General features: G+C 47.8%; 1 protein-coding gene across 1 annotated transcript in view; it reads right to left on the bottom strand.

Annotated features, from left to right (window-relative positions):
* The window catches only part of GAS7 (growth arrest specific 7), a gene marked incomplete at both ends in the record, with an annotated part of 266571 nt that overhangs the window by 44159 nt on the left and 204489 nt on the right, over positions 1-17923 (bottom strand). Inside the window, one exon of the mRNA XM_080712190.1 lies at positions 1037-1122. Coding sequence (XP_080568316.1) covers positions 1037-1122 — 86 coding nt within the window. The remainder of the gene's footprint in view (positions 1-1036; positions 1123-17923) is intronic.

The following is a 17923-nucleotide window of genomic DNA, read 5'->3' as shown; positions in this document are numbered from 1 at the left end:
GGCTCTGGAATCTTAAGAGACACTCCCAGTTCTTCCCGCTCCACAGCTACAATGGCTTCGTAAGTGAGAGGATCAGACATTGCTAAACGCCATTCTGGGTAAATTCCATGGGGATGGGAGAGACCAGGGTCAGAGGACGATAATGGCCTGGCTTATCCGGAGTCTTGATTTGTTTTGTACTAGGGAATCGAGCCCAGGGGCAGTCTACACCCCTGGCCCTTTAAATTTAATTTTATATTTATTTATTTATTTATTTATTTATTTATTTATTTATTGTTTATTTATTCATTCATTTATTTGCAGTACTGAGGATAGAACCCAGGGGCATTCTACCCCTGTGCTACACCCCCAGCCCTATTTTTAATTTTTTATTTTGAAACAGGGTCTCACAGAGTTGCAAAGGGCCTCACTAAGTAGCTGAGGCTGGCCCTGAGAACCGCGATCCTCCTGTCTCAGCCTCCCAAATGCTGGGATTACAGGTGTGCATCACCATGTCTGGCTTGCCCATATCCTCAAAGTAATGGAACACCTGGGCTTTAGGTAGACAGCAGAATGGACCCCTCTGCTCTGACTTTGAGTGTCTAATACCACCCTCCTCCCAGCTACCCTGAATTTCTAGAAAACCAACCTGCTACATCCGGTCAGCTTTCTCCCCATCAGGAAACATCAGACCACCCAGATGTGTCATCACTTTCTTCTTAGAGGCCGAGCTGGCTGTAAACAACTGGAACCTCATGACATCCCATCTTTCTTTCCTTCCTTCTTTCCTTCCTTCCTTCCTTCCTTCCTTCCTTCCTTCCTTCCTTCCTTCCTTCCTTTTTTGGCTACTGAGGACTGAATCCAGGGGCATTCTAGCTCCAAGCTACACCCCCAGTTCTTTTTATTTTGAAGCAGGGTCTCGTTGCATTGCTGAGGGTCTGGCTAAGTTGCTGAGGCTGACTTCGAACCTGTGATCCTCCTCCTGTTTCAGTCTCCCAAGCATGATATCCCCATCATTAGTGAACCCTTCCTGGGCCTCCCCTGGCGGGACCCTTACCTGGGAATCACCGGTGGGTTTTCGGAGACTCATGTGGGCAGCCTCTGGAGGGTGCGCTGGGGTCCCTGACGCGTGGTATCCATTCACTGCGGGGACAGAGACAGGGCTCAGATGCTGCTCGGGCCACGAGTAGGCGCCTTCGATGTCTGGCCGCTGCAGGTCTGTTTTTCCCACCCTTCCTGGCTCTGGGAGGCCTCACGTGGCTACGAGCATCTCTCAGGACTTGGCCATTAGCTGCAGACCTAGCAGTGGGTGAAAAGCACCTCTCACAGCCCCAGCACCCAAATTCCTGACTGTCAGGGACCACGTCTCTTCTCAGGACTATGTATTAGTTTAGCAAAACATACCTGAAATGCTTGGGACCAGAACTGTTTCAGGATCGGGATATATTTGCATAGACTTTACACCGGTTGAAGATTTTTGCGGTGATGTTGGTGATGCTCCTGGGGAGTGAGCCCAGGGACTTTCTGTCTCCAAGTGACACCCCTAGCCTTTTTACTTTTTTAAAATTTGGGAGCAGAGCCTCAGGAGGTTGCTAAGAAAAGAAGGGAGGGATGGGGAAGGGGAGGGATGCTGGTCTCCATCCTCAGTTTAGTCCCTGGGTACCACAAGATCGCTCCATCTCTAGAGACCAGGGAAGTCAGCCACATTAGCATCCCGGGATTGGATGAAATGGCGCATACATATGTCAGAGTAGGGGAAGATGTGAAAACTGATGTTCAACTCATGATTCTTGAGAAAGCTCTGCGGTGTGGCAGAAAGGAAAGGAGAACATGGGTAAAAGCCACCAGCACTCCCGGGTTGCTCATCTCTAATCACCAGATCCCAAATCCACGATGCTTCCTAGAGTGTGGACACGACATCATGTATAAAACATCACGCACTCGCACTGTAAAACTGTGTCGTGCGCACAACTGTTTAAAATATTGTTCGCTGTTTGGGAGGTCAAGGCAGGAAGATTGCAAGTTCAAGGCCAGCCTGGGAAACTTAGTGAGACCCCGTCTCAAATAAAATAAAAAGGAGCTGGGCGTGGTGGCGCACGTCTACATTCCCAATACTTGGGAGGTTGAGACAAGAGGATTGCAGGCTTGAGGCCAGCCTCAGCAACTTACTGAGACTCTCATCAACTTAGCAAGACTCTGTATTAAAACAAATAAACACAAAGGGTGAAGGGTGTAGTCTGGAGGTAGAATGACCTGGGTTCCATCCCCAGTACCAGTAAAATTAAGCTAAATTACATTAAAAAGGAATAGGTCCATTCCTTGTTTTCTAAGGAATCTCCACACTGATCCCCATAGCAGCTGAACTATTTTGCACTCCCACCAACATTGTAGAAGAGTTCCTCTTTCTCCACATCCTCGCCAACATTTGTTGTCATTTGATTTATTTATGTTTGCCACTCTGATTGGGGTTAGATGGAATCTCAGCGTAGTTTTGATTTGCATCTCCCTGATGGCTACTGATGTTGAACATTTTTTTCATGTGTCTATTGGACCTCTGCATCTCTTCTCTTGTGTAGTGTCTATTCAACTCAGTTGCCCATTTCTTGATTGGGTCATTTGTTTTGCTAGTGTAGAGTCAGCTCTACCACTCCTGGGTAACTTTCCAAAGGGCTTGAAGTCAGAGAACTACAGTAACCTATGCACACCCATGTTCATAGCAGCACAATTCGTAATGGCCAAAATATAGGACCAACCTAGGTCTCCATCAACAGATGAATGGATCGCAAAATTATGGGAAATACACACAATAGAATTCTACTCAGCTAAAAGAACAAAATTATGTCATTTGTAAGAAGATGGAAAGCCCTGGAGAACATTATGTTAAGTGAGATCAGCCAAACACAGAAAGAGAAGGGACATATGTTTTCTCTAGTATCCTCAAGCTAGGGAGCATTGTGGATACCAGAGGGACCCTAGATAATGGTGGGGAAACCTCAGGGAAGCCAGGAAGGAAGGGTAGAGGAGGAAGAAGGCTGAGGTTCACTAATGGAAAAGCTACATTCGAATGTGTAGACATGTGAATGTAACATTGTTAACCTGGACACTCAGTATTGGGAGGGAGGGAAATGGGGAAGGGGGGCCCCAGGTTCCCTGTGAGTATCGCCATTGTCAACATGATCCACATTATGGTGTGAGACTATAGCGTATCGGTTTATAAAAAAAGGGACGGGACTGTAGCTGAGTTGTGGAGTATTTGAGTAACATGAGTGAGGCCCTGGGTTCAATCCTCAGTACTGAAAAAAAGATGTATATATATACAGACATGTATATATTATATATATATATGTATACATACATACATATGTGTGTGTGTATTTTGTCAAAATTATCTTCAGGCTAGGTATATAAGGTATATATAACACATAAATGAATTTTGTGTTTAGGCTTGGGTCGCATATCCAAGATATCTCAATATGTATCTGTAAATATCCCAAATCGCCAAATACTTCTGTTCTCAGGCATTTGGGATGTGGGACCCCGACCTATAACAGGGAGCAATACGGGCAGGTGGCAACCACTCGCTGGGAGGTGCAGGTGGAAGGCGCAGGCTGTATGGGTGCCGAGCCCCTTAGCAGAGTACTCGGGTGGGCGGCGGGCTTCCCCTGTGCTACAGGGCCTGCCCCGGACTCCCAAAGAAGGGCACGCAGAAAACTGGACCGAGCAGGCTCCTAGTGCAGGGCGGGGGAACCTACAAGAATAAGCAAATTAGCCCTGGGTGGCCAGCCACAGGCCAGATGCCCAGGAGACGGGCCAGATGCCGATTATATCAACCCAACCCAAAAGGCAGCTTATGAGGGGGTGGCCAGGGCTCCCCGGTGTTAGGGAGAATGCTCAGAGAACTACCCAGAGCGGCACCACGCTAGGCCAGCAAGGGCATCAGACGGAAGGTAAACTTGTGCCAGACAAGGACAGCGCCTGGGAGGCTTGACTCAGCAGAGAGCCGGGACCAAGCGCGTCCAACAGGGCTGCCGCAGCGTTTAGAGACAGCAGCGGAAAACCCCTCAGGATCCTGCTTCCAGTTGGGGACTGGTTATGGGACCAGAGTAATAAACACAAACAAGGTCTGAATATTTCATCAGAATCCACTGGACTTAGACTATGAAATCTCCTTCATTCCCCATAAGCAAAGGTGGCGTCTTCCGCCGGGAGGCCAGGGGACGTTAAGAAGCTGGTCACGTTCACACCGCAAAGAAACTGTCAATAAATGGCAAAAGGCGCAGGCAAAGCGGGCTCCGTGCTTTGATCCGAAAGCAAGAAAAGTAGATATAAATAATGAATGAAAATGAACGAATAAAAATATACACAAAGTTCCCCATCTCCCAACTTGCAAACCCTTGGAAACTTAAGAAAAGTTTACCCTCCCTGCTCTTCTTGTGGTATTAGAAATTTAAACCAGGGACATTTTAACCTATGAGTTACGATCCACATCTATTTTTTTTTTTATTTTGAGACAAGGTCTTGATACATTGCTGAGGGTCTCAAGAAGTCACTGAGGCTGGCCTTGAACCTGCGACCCTCCTATCTCAGCCTCTCAAGTACTGGTTTTATAGGTGTGCCCCACTACATCTGCCAAGAAAACACCCTCTTAAATAACATCGGGTCAAAAGAGAATGTAAGGCCACAATTATGCCGTATATAAAAATAATAAGGGAGAGCCGGGCGTGGTGGCGCACGCTTGTAATCCCCGCGCTTGGGAGGCGGAGACAGGAGGATCGCGCAGGTTCGAAACCAGCCACACATGCGCGCTGGCTTAGGAGACCCTGTTTCCAAATAAAAATGTAAAAATAGGTCTGGGAGTGTAGCCCGGAGGTAGAAGGGCTTCCAGGAACCCCAGTACCACGATAATAATAATAATGATAATAATAATAATAAATGGGATAAATCTGGAATTATATTTGGGAAGAGAATCAACAGCTTTCCTTATTTTGTTACCAAACTCAAAGGAATAAAAATACATTGGGTAAAGAGTCACTTTATGATTTTAGGGGGGGGGATGTAAAAGGCCAATGAGATAAGTCAAAGGAGAAAAAGAGACAGGACCAGCGGTGGAAACTTACAGTGTAAGGAAGAGTAAGACATTAGCAACCCAGACCTGGTTCTGCGTGTGTGCGTGTGTGTGTGTGTGTGTGTGTGTGTGTGTGTGTGTGTGTAGAAATCATAATAAAAAAAGAAATAAGCCAGCTTGATTTGAGAGTGATCACCAATGTTCAGAATAAGGAGTTAGAAACATAAGCATAACACAGGAGAGTCTTTTTTTTTTAAATATACAAGCATATTATTTTGAATCCTATGCTAACAAAAAACAAACCTTCCCTATGATACAAATTGCCAAATGGTTTCAAAGAACACTAGACATGCCCCGAAGAGCAAAGCCTTAAAAAAAAATTAACTCCTGACCAAAGGCACTGGACCCAATGGCCATTTGCCCATTGTTTTATGGGCAAATCCATCTAGACTCTCAAGAAAGTAATACACAGGCAGAAACTGTAGCCTGGCTCACCCAGGGCATGCACAAAGCCAACATCACCCTGATTCTAAAATCTGACAAAATCAGCACAAAACAGAACCACAGCTCAGTCTTTGACAATGAAATGCATGGCCGGGCGTGGTGGCGCACGCTTGTAATCCCAGCATTTGGGAGGCTGAGACAGAGGATCGCAGTTTTGCAGCCAGCCTCAGCTACTTAGTGAGGCCCTCTGCAACTCAGTGAGACCCTGCTTCAAAATAAAGACTAAAAAATAGGGCAGGGAGTGTAGCTTGGAGGTCAAATGCCTCTGGGTTCCATTCCCAGACCCACAGAATATAAATATATATATATATATATATATATATATATATATATATATATATATATATATATATATATATGGCTGGGGTGTAGCTCAGAGGTAGAATGCCCCTGGATTCCATCCCCAGTACCATAAAAAAAAATAAAGAAAAGAAAAGAAATGTAACACACGTGTTTTACCCCAGCAGGTAACATCTCTATCAGAAATGACTCTAGGTCCCCATGAACCCTGGTTGTCCCCAGCCCCTTGAGGGCAGAGGCTGCCCTTTTGACCCCTCTTCCCCCTTCCCAGGACCTCAACGTGCATATCCTCTCCATCCTGCACCCTGGGCTTGCAGCCCGACGTGCTAACAACGGCCAGGAACCATCCAACACACAGGCATCCTGCCCCTAATCCAGCCCGTTGTTCTCCCTTCAGTTCCGGTCTGTCGGCTGCTGGCTAATTACTACTCATGTCAAAACAATTACCGGCAAAGAAAAACTAATTTTTCCATCCGACCATCTCTCCCCACACGGCGGCTCTCCTCTGACACCCTGTCTCATTGTATTTCTGTCTCACGCTCCCAGCCGCGTTGAGAGATCTCATCAGTGGAGATCAGGACCGCCACCTCGTCCACGAGCACTCCTAATTGGCATTCCCTGCCTCTGGGCTCCCAACTCACCGAGCGTCAGCCTCAGAGTAAATGAGACCAGAGTTGGGGCTTCTGAGGCCTCCAGCCTGGGGCAGAGGGGGCGTAATTAGTCAAGGATCATTCATAACCATCAGGGAGATAATTCAGGCCGGGGATAGAAGAAAAAAATGAAAATGCCAAACTCAGGGTTTTTTTAAAAAAAAATTAAAGAGGAGGGAGGGACTAAAATCTCTGGTAACTTTTGTCAACTTCAGAAGTAAGTGTCACCGACCGCAGGCACCCACACGTCCATAAGATTTCATCTTATAAGCAATCTGACAGGTAGACAAGGAGAAGCTTGGGAGGTGTATGATCAGAGGAGGGCATGGGTAGTTGAGAAGAAAGGAGAAGGAGGTCCAGGTGGGCAGAAGTGGATAAAAACAAGGATGTAAGAAAAGTTAGCCAAAAAAAAAAAAAAAAAAAAAAAGACCAAGCCACAAAGAGCTCGAAACTTCTGCCACTCAGGTCTCACGCTCCCAGAATTTTCCATTTCTTAGCCCTGTTCCCCCCAGTATAAATGTTCCATTCTCCACGCCCCACTGGTGAGGTTCTTGTTTCCTGAAGAATATGGAAGAGCACATGAAAATCAGCCCGGACACCTTCCTCCTCCAATATCTCCTTAAGTTCTGGATTAGTCTCCCCTCAAGATAAAAAACCTGGGAGCATTGAGGCAGTATGTCTTGAAATCCTTCCATCCCCCATCCATCCATCTACCCACCCACTTATCCATCCATCCATCCATCCATCCATCCATCCATCCATCCATCAATCCATCCTCACACTTATCCATCCATCCATCCATCCATCCATCCATCCATCCATCCATCCATCCTCACACTTATCCATCCATCTACCCACCCACCTATCCACCTACCCGTCCATCCATCCATCCATCTACCCACCCACCTATCTACCTACCTGTCCATCCATCCATCCATCCATTCATCCATCCATCCATCCATCCATCCTCACACTTATCCATCCATCTACCCACCCACCTATCCACCTACCCGTCCATCCATCCATCCATCCATCTACCCACCCACCTATCTACCTACCTATCCATCCATCCATCCATCCATCCATCCATCCATCCATCCATCCTCACACTTATCCATCCATCTACCCACCCACCTATCCACCTACCCATCTATCCATCCATCCATCCATCCATCCATCCTCACACTTATCCATCCATCTACCCACCCACCTATCCACCTACCCATCCATCCATCCATCCATCCATCCATCCACCCACCCACTCACCCACCCACTTATCCATCCATTTTATATTCAACATGGTAGAGGGCACTGTCTGAGTCACAAAGAAAACCACTTCTTTTTATTTTTATTTGCAAGTCTGGGGATGGAACCCAGGGGCATTCGACTTCCGAGCTACACCTCCTGCCCTGTTTTTTTATTCTTTATTTTGAAACCGGGTCTCACTGAGTTGCAAAGGGCCTCACTAAGTAGCTGAGGCTGTCCGCGAACCACGATCCTCCTGTCTCAGCCTCCCGAATGCTGGGATTACCAGTGTGCGCCACCACGCCCGGGCTTAAAAATACCACTTCTGCAGGGTGCTTAGTATAAATACTAAATGGTGAAGGGAAGGACTGTGGTCTTAGGATCCAAAGACCTGAGGATAAATGCCCCCATTATTTAGATTTAAATTGCTTATTAACAGGAGGCTTTTAACATATGCTGGCGTGACCTTAAATCTCACAGAGCAGCAGGGCTCAGTGCTCCTACACAAATAAAGACACGGAAATCATTTGGGGCAGCTTAGCTGGGTTACGGCTTGCTAAGGCCATAGCAATGCAGGTCCTGAGGTCGGGAAGATATCATAGCTAGTCGTGTGCTAAGCATCTCTGAAGGTACACTGGGACCAAAGTCTCCTCCTCCTCTCCCCCCATTCCCCAGGAGGCGCTGCAGGTCTACTTCAGAAATTTCTGTTTTCTATTTCAGAAATTTCTGTCTGGCTCGGAGAGACGCTGACTGCCTACCCTGGCTTGGGGGCAAACTGTATTCTCAGTATATTCATTCACCTGTGGGTTTGAGGGTTGACTTCTACTCTCCTTGGTTACTGGAAGTCAAACCGGACAATGTAAGTCCCTGGGGTCAGCGGCGGCCAGGAACACAGGTTCTAAAAGAAGACACAAGCCCCTTTCCAAACGGAGGCACCAGGGCCTCCCCTGAAATCAACAGGGAGGTCTGATTTAAGGGTTTGGAAGCAGCTCTGAGCCTGACCACTTGCTAATTCTGCAATGGGCCGGGGGGACCCTCGCTGTGGTCCTTTAGGGGAGAGCCAGGTGACCTCGGCTTCCTGACCTGCGGCAGGAGGTGCGGGTGAGGGCGGGGCCTGAGTGCCGGAACCTCTTCCCCAGGGCCCCTCTTGAAGGCAAGCCCCTGTGTGCCTGCACTTGCTCCTCCCTGGCTCCCCGTGCTCTGCAGCAAGTCCTCCCTGAACCAGGGCCTCTGCAAAGGCACTTGTTCAATCCCCTTGAATGAAGGGTCTCTGGGGCTGCTGAAGGCCAGAGAATGATCTGGGTCTGGGCTCAGTCCCCAAGGCTGGACAAAGCTCCATCTTGACTCCTGTTTCCTGAAGTATCCTTCCCTAAACCCCAGCAGGGCAACGTCAATAAATACATTTTTCCTCCGTCCTTAAGAAAAGCTAAAATACAAGTTCAACGCACATCGCGGACCCAGAGGCTCAGAAGACAATTTCCCTCTCCACATTCGCTCTGTGGGAGGCAGTAGCAACCAGCCAAGGCGGCTACTTAAACAAATCAAGTTTAAATAAAATCTAAGAGCAGCGCAGTTCCCAAGATTCCATCCTAGACCAGGAAAAGGACACAAGTGGCAAAACATGAAATCCAAATCGGGTCTGATGTTCAGTTCCTAGTGAAGTCAGATAAAGTACGCTAATATCATTGTGCCTGTGGTGCTGGGGATGGAACCCAGGGGCATTCGACCTCCAAGCTACACCCCTTGCCCTATTTTTTATTCTTTATTTTAAAACAGGGTCTCACTAAGTTGCAGAGGGCCTCACTAAGTAGCTGAGGCTGGCCACGAACCATGATCCTCTGGTTTCAGCCTCCCGAATGCTGGGATTACAAGTGTGTGCTGCCACTCCTGGCTACACAGCCCTTTTTAACATTTTATTTTGAGAAAGGGTTCTACTAAGCTGCTGAGGGGCTCAGTACATTGCCGAGGGCTGTCCTCAAACCTGTGATCCTTCTGAGTCAACCTCCCAAGTACTGGGCTTACAGGTGTGCACCACCACACCCAGGTACTTTCATCGTCTCGACCAATGGACGATGATAATGGGAGATGTTAACCAGGAGACAGAGTAAGGGCTGTGGGATGGCTGTGGGTGTCACTCAGTGGTGGAAAACTTGTCTAGCATGCTCGAATCTTTAGTGCCCCCTTCTCCCATAAAGATTATTAAAATAGGAATCTCTTCGCCATCTTCACTACTCTTCCAAAAGTCTAAAATTATTCCAATATTTTAGAAGTTATTAAATTAAAAATTCAGGTCCCCAGGCAGACAAGACATCTTTTGGGTATCCAATAACCCCATGCAGCCAGCGGCGGCCACATCAGACATCAGAAGCTGAATGTTTCCAGGGTCCAGAGAGCACGGGGGACGACCCCGTGGCTTATCCATTCACGAAGGGGACTCCCCACAGCCTTGTTCCTCCATCTAGGTTTATTTCCCTTGTCTACCACTATTTTTTTCTCTCTACTCATCTGGCCGTCCACACTGCATGCTAAATCAGGCCTGGCGGGAGGTTTAATGTTCGCAGTGGTTACTGGGGAGAAGGCTCTTAAAAGTTCAGTGGTGGTTGAAATGACTTCTCATTCAGGAAGCCCGGCATGGCTCAGCACCAGAAAAGCTATGAAATTTATTTATTTATTTATTTATTTATTTATTTATTTATTTATTGTGGTCCTGGGGATGGAACACAGGGGCATTCTACCTCCAAGCTACACCCTCAACCCTATTATTTTAGTAATTTTATTTTATTTTATTTGCAGTACTGGGGATGGAAACCAGGGACATTGTACCTCTGAGCTACACCCCCCCGCCCTATTTTTTATTCTTTATTTTGAAACAGGGTGTCTCTGAGTTGCAAAGGGCCTCACCAAGTAGCTGAGGCTGTCCGCAAACTGTGATCCTCCTGTCTCAGCCTCCCGCATGCTGGGATTACAAGCGTGTGCCACCATGCCTGGCTGTCTTTTTACTTTTGAAACCGGGTCTCACTTAGTTGCGAAGGGCCTCGCTAAGTAGCTGAGGCTGTCCTTGAACCTCAATCCTCAGATCTCCGCCTCCAAATGCTGGGATTACAAGCGTGGGCCACCACACCCAGCTCTAATGCCATTAAAGGAAGAAACTCCCCGGCCTGCCTGGACCTCCTCCTAAAGAACACACAACATTCAAAGGGTACAATGTAATTCTGGCATGTGTGTGTGTTGGTTGGTAACTTCATTGGCTTTGCTAACAGCCAATGAAGCTGTTCTCAGAAGAATGGACTGGCCACCATGAAATGGTGGCACAGGCCTGTAATCTCAGGACCTAGGAGGCTGAGGCAGGAAGATGGCAGGTTCCAGAGAGACCTTCACTGACTTTGTGCGACATTGTTCCAAAGTAAAAGAAAAGGACTTCCGGGAAGATGGTGACCGAGAAAAGCAGTGTTTACAAGCCCTGCTAAAACTCCATCTCTATTGCCACAAAATCAGCACTTTTCATAGCCAGAAAATGCCATCAGCAGAGAAATAAAAAATGTAAACACAAGGGACAGAGAAAAAAAGACTAGAAGAACAACCAGAGACCCAAAAAGAAATCAAGCCTGCAATGCAGCGGCGGAGCCATGCCGGCCTAAAACTCCCAGTGGCCAAGCTCATCACACCTTCCCGAGACTCAGAACGGAGCTCAGAACTTGAAAAGAAATACGCCAGTCTCACGGCCGAGGGTGTGGCAGCGGCGCCATATTGGCAGCAGCAACAGCGAGTTCACAGTGCCCTGCGACAGCTCCTGATCAGCATGCACAATAACTGTGAGTAAAATTGCGGCCCCTAAAGGAGAAATCCCTGTACTGCACCCCCAGGGACTTGTGCAGCTTTGATAATCTCCTTGGGTCTGAGATTTTGCAGTCCAACCCAGTGAAGGAGTAGCGGTAGCAGAGATACCACACCCTAGTCGCAGCTCCCCATGGGAAAACGCCCAGCCCGGCACCCCCACAGTCTCACGCAGCCTCGATTAACTCCCTGGGTCTGAGACTTTGCAATACAACCCAGTAAAGGAGTAGTGGCGGCTGTTATTACCACAGACTCGAGATACAGAGCATCCTAAGTGAAGTCATAGTGACCCAGGGAAGGCACAAAATTCTGAAATCATGGGAAAGAGGAACAACAATAGAGCAATGAATGCCCACAACCCTATATTATCAGAACCTGATAACACAGAATTTCAGAGATCTCCAGAAGATCAAATCAGGAATATAACTGTAGAAATAATACAGGACCTCCTAAAATAATTTAGAGAGAGTCTAAAAGAAATAAAGGATGCAATCATTGAGGTAAAGGCATCAATTCAAAGTATAAACAATTGATTAGACCACATGGAGAATAGAATCTTGCTCCTAAAACATGATCACTCCAAAAACAAACACATAATTTATAACTTAGAAAAAAAATCAGACAGCAGAAATCTGACATTGAAGAAATATGGGCCCATTTTAAAAGAGCTAACCTAAGAATAATTGGAATAGAGGAGAGAAAAGAAGGTGAAATCAAAGGGATCAATAATCTCTTCAAAGAAATAATAGCAAAAAAATTTCCAAACATAGAGCAAGAGATCGATACATAGGTCCAGGAAACTTATAGGAGTCCCTTTTGACAGGATCAGAGAAGAGGATCCCCATGCCACATAATTGTCAAAATGACTAATGTGGAAGCCAAGCAGAGAATCTTAAAGGCAATAAAAACAAAAGGCCAAGTGACATTCAGAGGTAAACCAATTAGAATCACTCCAGACTTCCCAAACCAAGTCAAACCAAAGCCAGGAGGGCTTGGAGTAACATATTCCAAACTCTGAAAGAAAACAACTTCCAGCCAAAATTTTCCTACCCAGCAAAACTATCTTATCAAATTAGATGGGGAAATAAGAATATTCCATGACAAACAGTAACTGAAGGAGTTTATGTCTTCAAAACCAGCACTAGTGAAAATACTCAAAGAGATTAATTACAAAGAAGAAATAGGTAACACACACCAGAATCAGAGAAACAAGATTTTCCATCCAACAGACAACTAAGATTGGTTATCTGTGGAGATTCATTGTTTATGTTAATCTTTTACCTATTTCTAAATTGTATTGTTTGCTTTTATTGTTGCTAATTTTTAGGATTTCTATTTGGAATATTAATATACCTTCAGATATAGCATTTGGAAATGTTTTATCCCATTCTATCAGTAACTTTTAACTCTGTTTACATTGTCTTTGGATGTACAATATTTTTTATTTTTTAGGAAGTTTGTTTATTCTTTTGTTGCCTGTGCCTTTGGAATCATATCCAAGAAATCACTGCCAATTTAAATGTTGTGAAGTTTTATGACCCAGGTTTTCTTCTAAAAGTTTATAGTCTTAAGATTTACATTTAGGTCTTTTATCTATTTTGAGTTAATATTTGTATATGGTGTTAGGTAAGGGTCCAATTTTATTCTTTTTCATGTAATTATTACTTTTCAACAATATTTAGTGAAAAGATTATTATTTTCTTCACCAAATGTTCTTGGTAACTTTATCAAAAAATAACTTGACCATATATGAAATAATTTATTTCTAGGCTCTTTATGTTACTCCACGGGTTTATATATCTGCCTTTATAGCAGTATTACACTGTTTCAATTATTGTTTTATAAGGTTTGATATCAGAAAATGTACATCTTCTAGCCTTGTTCTTTTTTGAGATTGTTTTGGGTATTTAGAGTTCATATCTCATGTTAGAATAGATTTTTTTCTGAAAAATAAATAAATAAATGTATGATAGTTTCACCTTAAAAAAAAGAAAAAAATATCCTCTGGTAAGAAAGAAAGCAAAAAGAAATATTGAAATGTTATCTCTAAGTGATCAAAAGCTTGATATCAGACAAATGAATCTGTTATGTGAGATTATCATTGTTAATTTTGGATAAATTGCTATAATACTAGATGTCAACCACTAAGCCAAGCATGGGAAGCAGGGATGGGGAGGGAACGGGGTGGGGATCGGGTAGGGGCTAACTGGGTGATGTGTGCATGTGTGTCTACACAAGTTTTTATCCCATTATGATGTATGAATACAGTGCACCAATAAAAAATTTAAACTTTTTTAAAAAAGAAAAAAAAGTAAAAGAAAAAATATAGAGCTAGAGGCATATCTCAGAGGTAGAATGCCCCCTGGATTCAAGCCCTAGTAACACACACACAGACACACACACACACAATGCCCGGGCCTGTGCGAGGGCGCCCCTTTAAACTTCACCTGACGTTCCCAGAGGGAGACTGAGCCCCATGGCTTCTTCCCCTCTGGGGTTTGGCGGTGTTAACCTGTGCTTCCTCTCCAGAATTCCTCCTGCCCCGATTTTCAACATTTACCCTCAGGAGTGAACAGAGGGGCTGTCCGTGGTCAGGAAACGTGGCTGGGCTTCCCATTCTAACCCTCCCGCCTCTGCAGGTAATTCCCCCATGGCTATCCAAATCTATTATTTATTTATTTATTTATTTTTAAAATTTTAACACACTTGTCATCCCAGCATTCTGGAGGCCGAGGCAGGAGGATCGCGGTTCACGGACAGCCTCAGCTACTTAGGGAGGCCCTCTGCAACTCAGTGAGACCCAGCTTCCAAATAAAGAATAAAAAGTAGGGCTGAGGGCGTCGCTCGGAGGTAGAACGCCCCTGGGTTCCATCCCCCGTATCGCAAAACAAAATTTTCTGACTATACTTGCATTGGTGCATTGTGAAGTCACATCATGATAAGGTTTGGTGTGATAAGCACAGGGCTTGGCGTTTCCCTCTGGACCCCATCCTGCTCTCTCTCCCCTCCCACACTTATTAATTTTTGTGTTTTGGTAATGGGGACTGAATCCAGGGCATTCTACCTCTGAGTTATACTCCAGCTTTCTTTTTCTTCTTCCTCTTCTCCTCCTCCTCCTCCTCCTCCTCCTCCTCCTCTTTCTTCTTCTTCTTCTTCTTCTTCTTCTTCTTCTTCTTCTTCTTCTTCTTCTTCTTCTTCTTCTTCTTCTTCTTCTCCTCCTCCTCCTCCTCCTCCTCCTCCTCCTCCTCCTCCTCTTCTTCTTCTTCTTCTTCTTCTTCTTCTTCTTCTTCTTCCTCTTCCTCTTCCTCTTCTTCTTCTTTTGGTGGTACTGGGGTTCCTGGAAGCCCTTCTACCTCCGGGCTACACTCCCAGACCTATTTTATATTTTTGTAAAATTTGGAAACAGGGTCTCTTAAGCCAGCGCATTTGGCTTCGAACCTGCGCCATCATCCCGTCTCCGCCTCCCAAGTGCGGGGATTACAAGCGTGCGCCACCACACCCGGCTACTCCAGCTTCTTTTATTAGTGTTTAATTTTGAAGCAGAGCCTCACTAAGTTGCTGAGGCTGGCCTCAAGCCTGAGATCCTCTTATCTCAGCCTCCCAATAGTGGGATCCCAGGCATGTGCCACCATGTCTGGCAGAATAGTATTGTTTATTTATCAGGATTGAACCCAGGGACATTCTACCTCTGAGCTCCACTCGCAGCTCTTTTTAACGTTTTTTTTACTTTGAGGCAGGGTCTTGCTAAGTTGCTGAGGCTGGCCTCCAACCTGTCTCAGCCTCCTCAGTGCCTAGATTCCTGATGAAAGCCCTGCCCTAGATTGGTCTTAACAGAGTTAAGTGTAAGCTGGAGGCTTCCAGGAGGATAACCCACTGCACTGGCTGTCTGCTCCCCTCTCAGGCCACCACACATGGAATAAAACCCTGGCCCTTCCCTCTGGCTCCCCTAGCCTCCCCGCTTCCACCGGCCTCCAAACCTCCCTCTATCCCTTATCTGAGGCCGCTATCCAGCAGCTTGTCCCCCACCACTTTAGACATACTGGCCCACTTTCTGTTCTCAAAACTGCCTTGGTCCCTCCTGCCTTAGGGCCTTTGCACTGGATGTTCCTTGGCCTAGAACCTCCCCCACCCCACATATCCATCTTGTCATTCATTGTCCGTCAATCTTGGCTTAGCCGTCGCCTTCTAAGGCTGTCCTTGGGCCATCCCTGGCTCCGTCTGTCACTGTCCGACTCTTGTCAGTCCTACTGGGTGTGTTTCGTGATGTTTGTGCAACTTGCCCACGGTGAAGGCTCCCGGGAGCAGCACTCGGTGTGTCTGCCTCCTCCGGGGCTGGCTCCCTGGTCCTGACAGCAACAGCCGGGGTATTTTGGAATGCGGAGATTTGCTCCTCCATTACGGTGGCTTGGATCCAGGGTCCCCAGGAAAGGAGTCAGTCACCCCAGCCCCAGGCTGGAGAGCCAAGCCCTGAAGCAGCAAGGTGCTGGGGGCCCAAGGCGAACCGGGCACAGAGGGCCACACCCAGCCGTGACCCGCCAGGTGAGCTCACAGGAGCCATTGTGATGGAGTCTCCAGGATCGGCTATATAAGGCCCTCGCCACCGCTGGGTTTTTGTCCTGCAGGACTCCCAGACAGTTAGAGATTTGGCGGTTGGTGGCGTTTGATCTGATTTGTTGGTTTCGCTTTGGGCTTTGTTGTTTCGCGTGTACGTTTGTTGGTTTGGGTTTGTTATTTTGCTGTACGATTGTTTATTGGTTTCTTGTTGTTGGTTTGTATAGATAGCGTCGTTAGCTGTTATTACAGCTTGCGATGGAGTGTGGGAGGAGAGAGCGTAGAGAGGCCGGGCCAGGCCTCCCAGCCAGCTCGACCCCTGAGGATGGCCTCAAGGACAGCTATGTGGTCCTGAGGGACATTGGCGAGGGTGCTTTTGGCCAGGTGAGACTGGCCCGCCATATCCTCACGGGCGTCCAGGTGGCTGTGAAGGCCTTGCCTGCACATAGGCACAGGCACTATCTTCGAAGGGAGATGGCTATCCTGAAGGCAGTGGAGCATCCGCACATCGTCCAGCTGTTCGAGGTCCTGGTCACCGGCAAGTTCGTCTACCTGGTGATGGAGCACGTGAGCGGGGGGCAGCTGGCGCAGTACGTGCGGGCTTCGGGTGTGCTGCAGGAGAAGGAGGCCAGGAGGCTGTTCCGGCAGGTGGTTGATGCGGTGAACTACCTGCACCAGAGGCACATCCTGCACAGGGACCTGCAGCCGTACAACATCCTCCTGGACTGGCACACTAACGCCAAAGTCATCGACTTTGGGCTGGCCTGCCACTTCAGGCCCGGGCAAGCGGTGACCGAGTTCTGCGGCAACAAGGGCTACTCTGCTCCAGAGGTCTGCATGCGCGAAGCCTACGGCACAGCCGCAGACCTCTGGAGCCTGGGGGCGGTCCTCTACTTCATGTTCATAGGCTCCGGCCCATTCGAAGGCCGGGACTTCCAGGAGCGGCTGTTGAACCGGAGCCTGTGGGAAGACTACTTCCTGCCCGCTTATGTGACCGGCTGGTCAAGAAGACTCCTGCTCAATCTTCTGACCGAAAACCCCAGGTCGCGGGCCACCATGGCCGACGTCCTGGAGCACCCGTGGCTCCAGTCGGGTAAGGAGTACTCATCTCCCCCCAGGGACCCACTCCCCAAACGCCCCAACGTGGCAGTCCTCGGAGTGATGCACTGCTTTGGGTACCACCCGCGAGACACCTGGCTGGCCGTGGTGAACAGGACGTTTAATTCCGCCATGGGGACCTACCTGATAATCCTCCACCATGGGTGCCACGGGGCAGGGCGCCACGTCCAGGTCCCGCCAGAGGCTCGGTGTGTGGCGCCACCTCCGACCCCAGAAGATCCCTCAGCCTACCCGTTACCACCCAAGAGGACAGCCAGCCAGCCAGAACTCCGCAGACCCCAGTCCCCGGCCTCCCAGGACGCACAGTGGAGGCCGGAGGGCAGAACACACAGCCTACCCGCCATTGCCCTCAGCTGCCCACCCAGGAGGCCCCCCAGCTGCCCTCCCAGGAGGCCCCCCGCTCCCAGCACAGCCCCCCACTCCCGGGGATGGAGGCGGGTCACCAGGACTGTGGCCCGCTTCTTCCAAGCCTGCTGCTGCTGCGTCCTGGCCCCCGGAGCCAACAGAGTGGCTCCAGAGACGGGGGGCCAGACGCGGCCCAGACTCTTCAGAAACAGAGTCGGTCCCGAGGGAGGGGGGCAGAAGCGCCCCAGATTCTTCAGAAGTAAAGTCGCGCCAGGAACGCCAGGTGGATGAACCAGCACCCAGGATCAGGACTTCGCCCAGAGAGGACTCA

Source organism: Muscardinus avellanarius, assembly GCF_963383645.1.
Source record: "Muscardinus avellanarius genome assembly, chromosome: 16".
NCBI classification, from domain to species: Eukaryota; Metazoa; Chordata; class Mammalia; order Rodentia; family Gliridae; genus Muscardinus; species Muscardinus avellanarius.
This window is presented reverse-complemented; position numbering and strand designations above follow the sequence as displayed.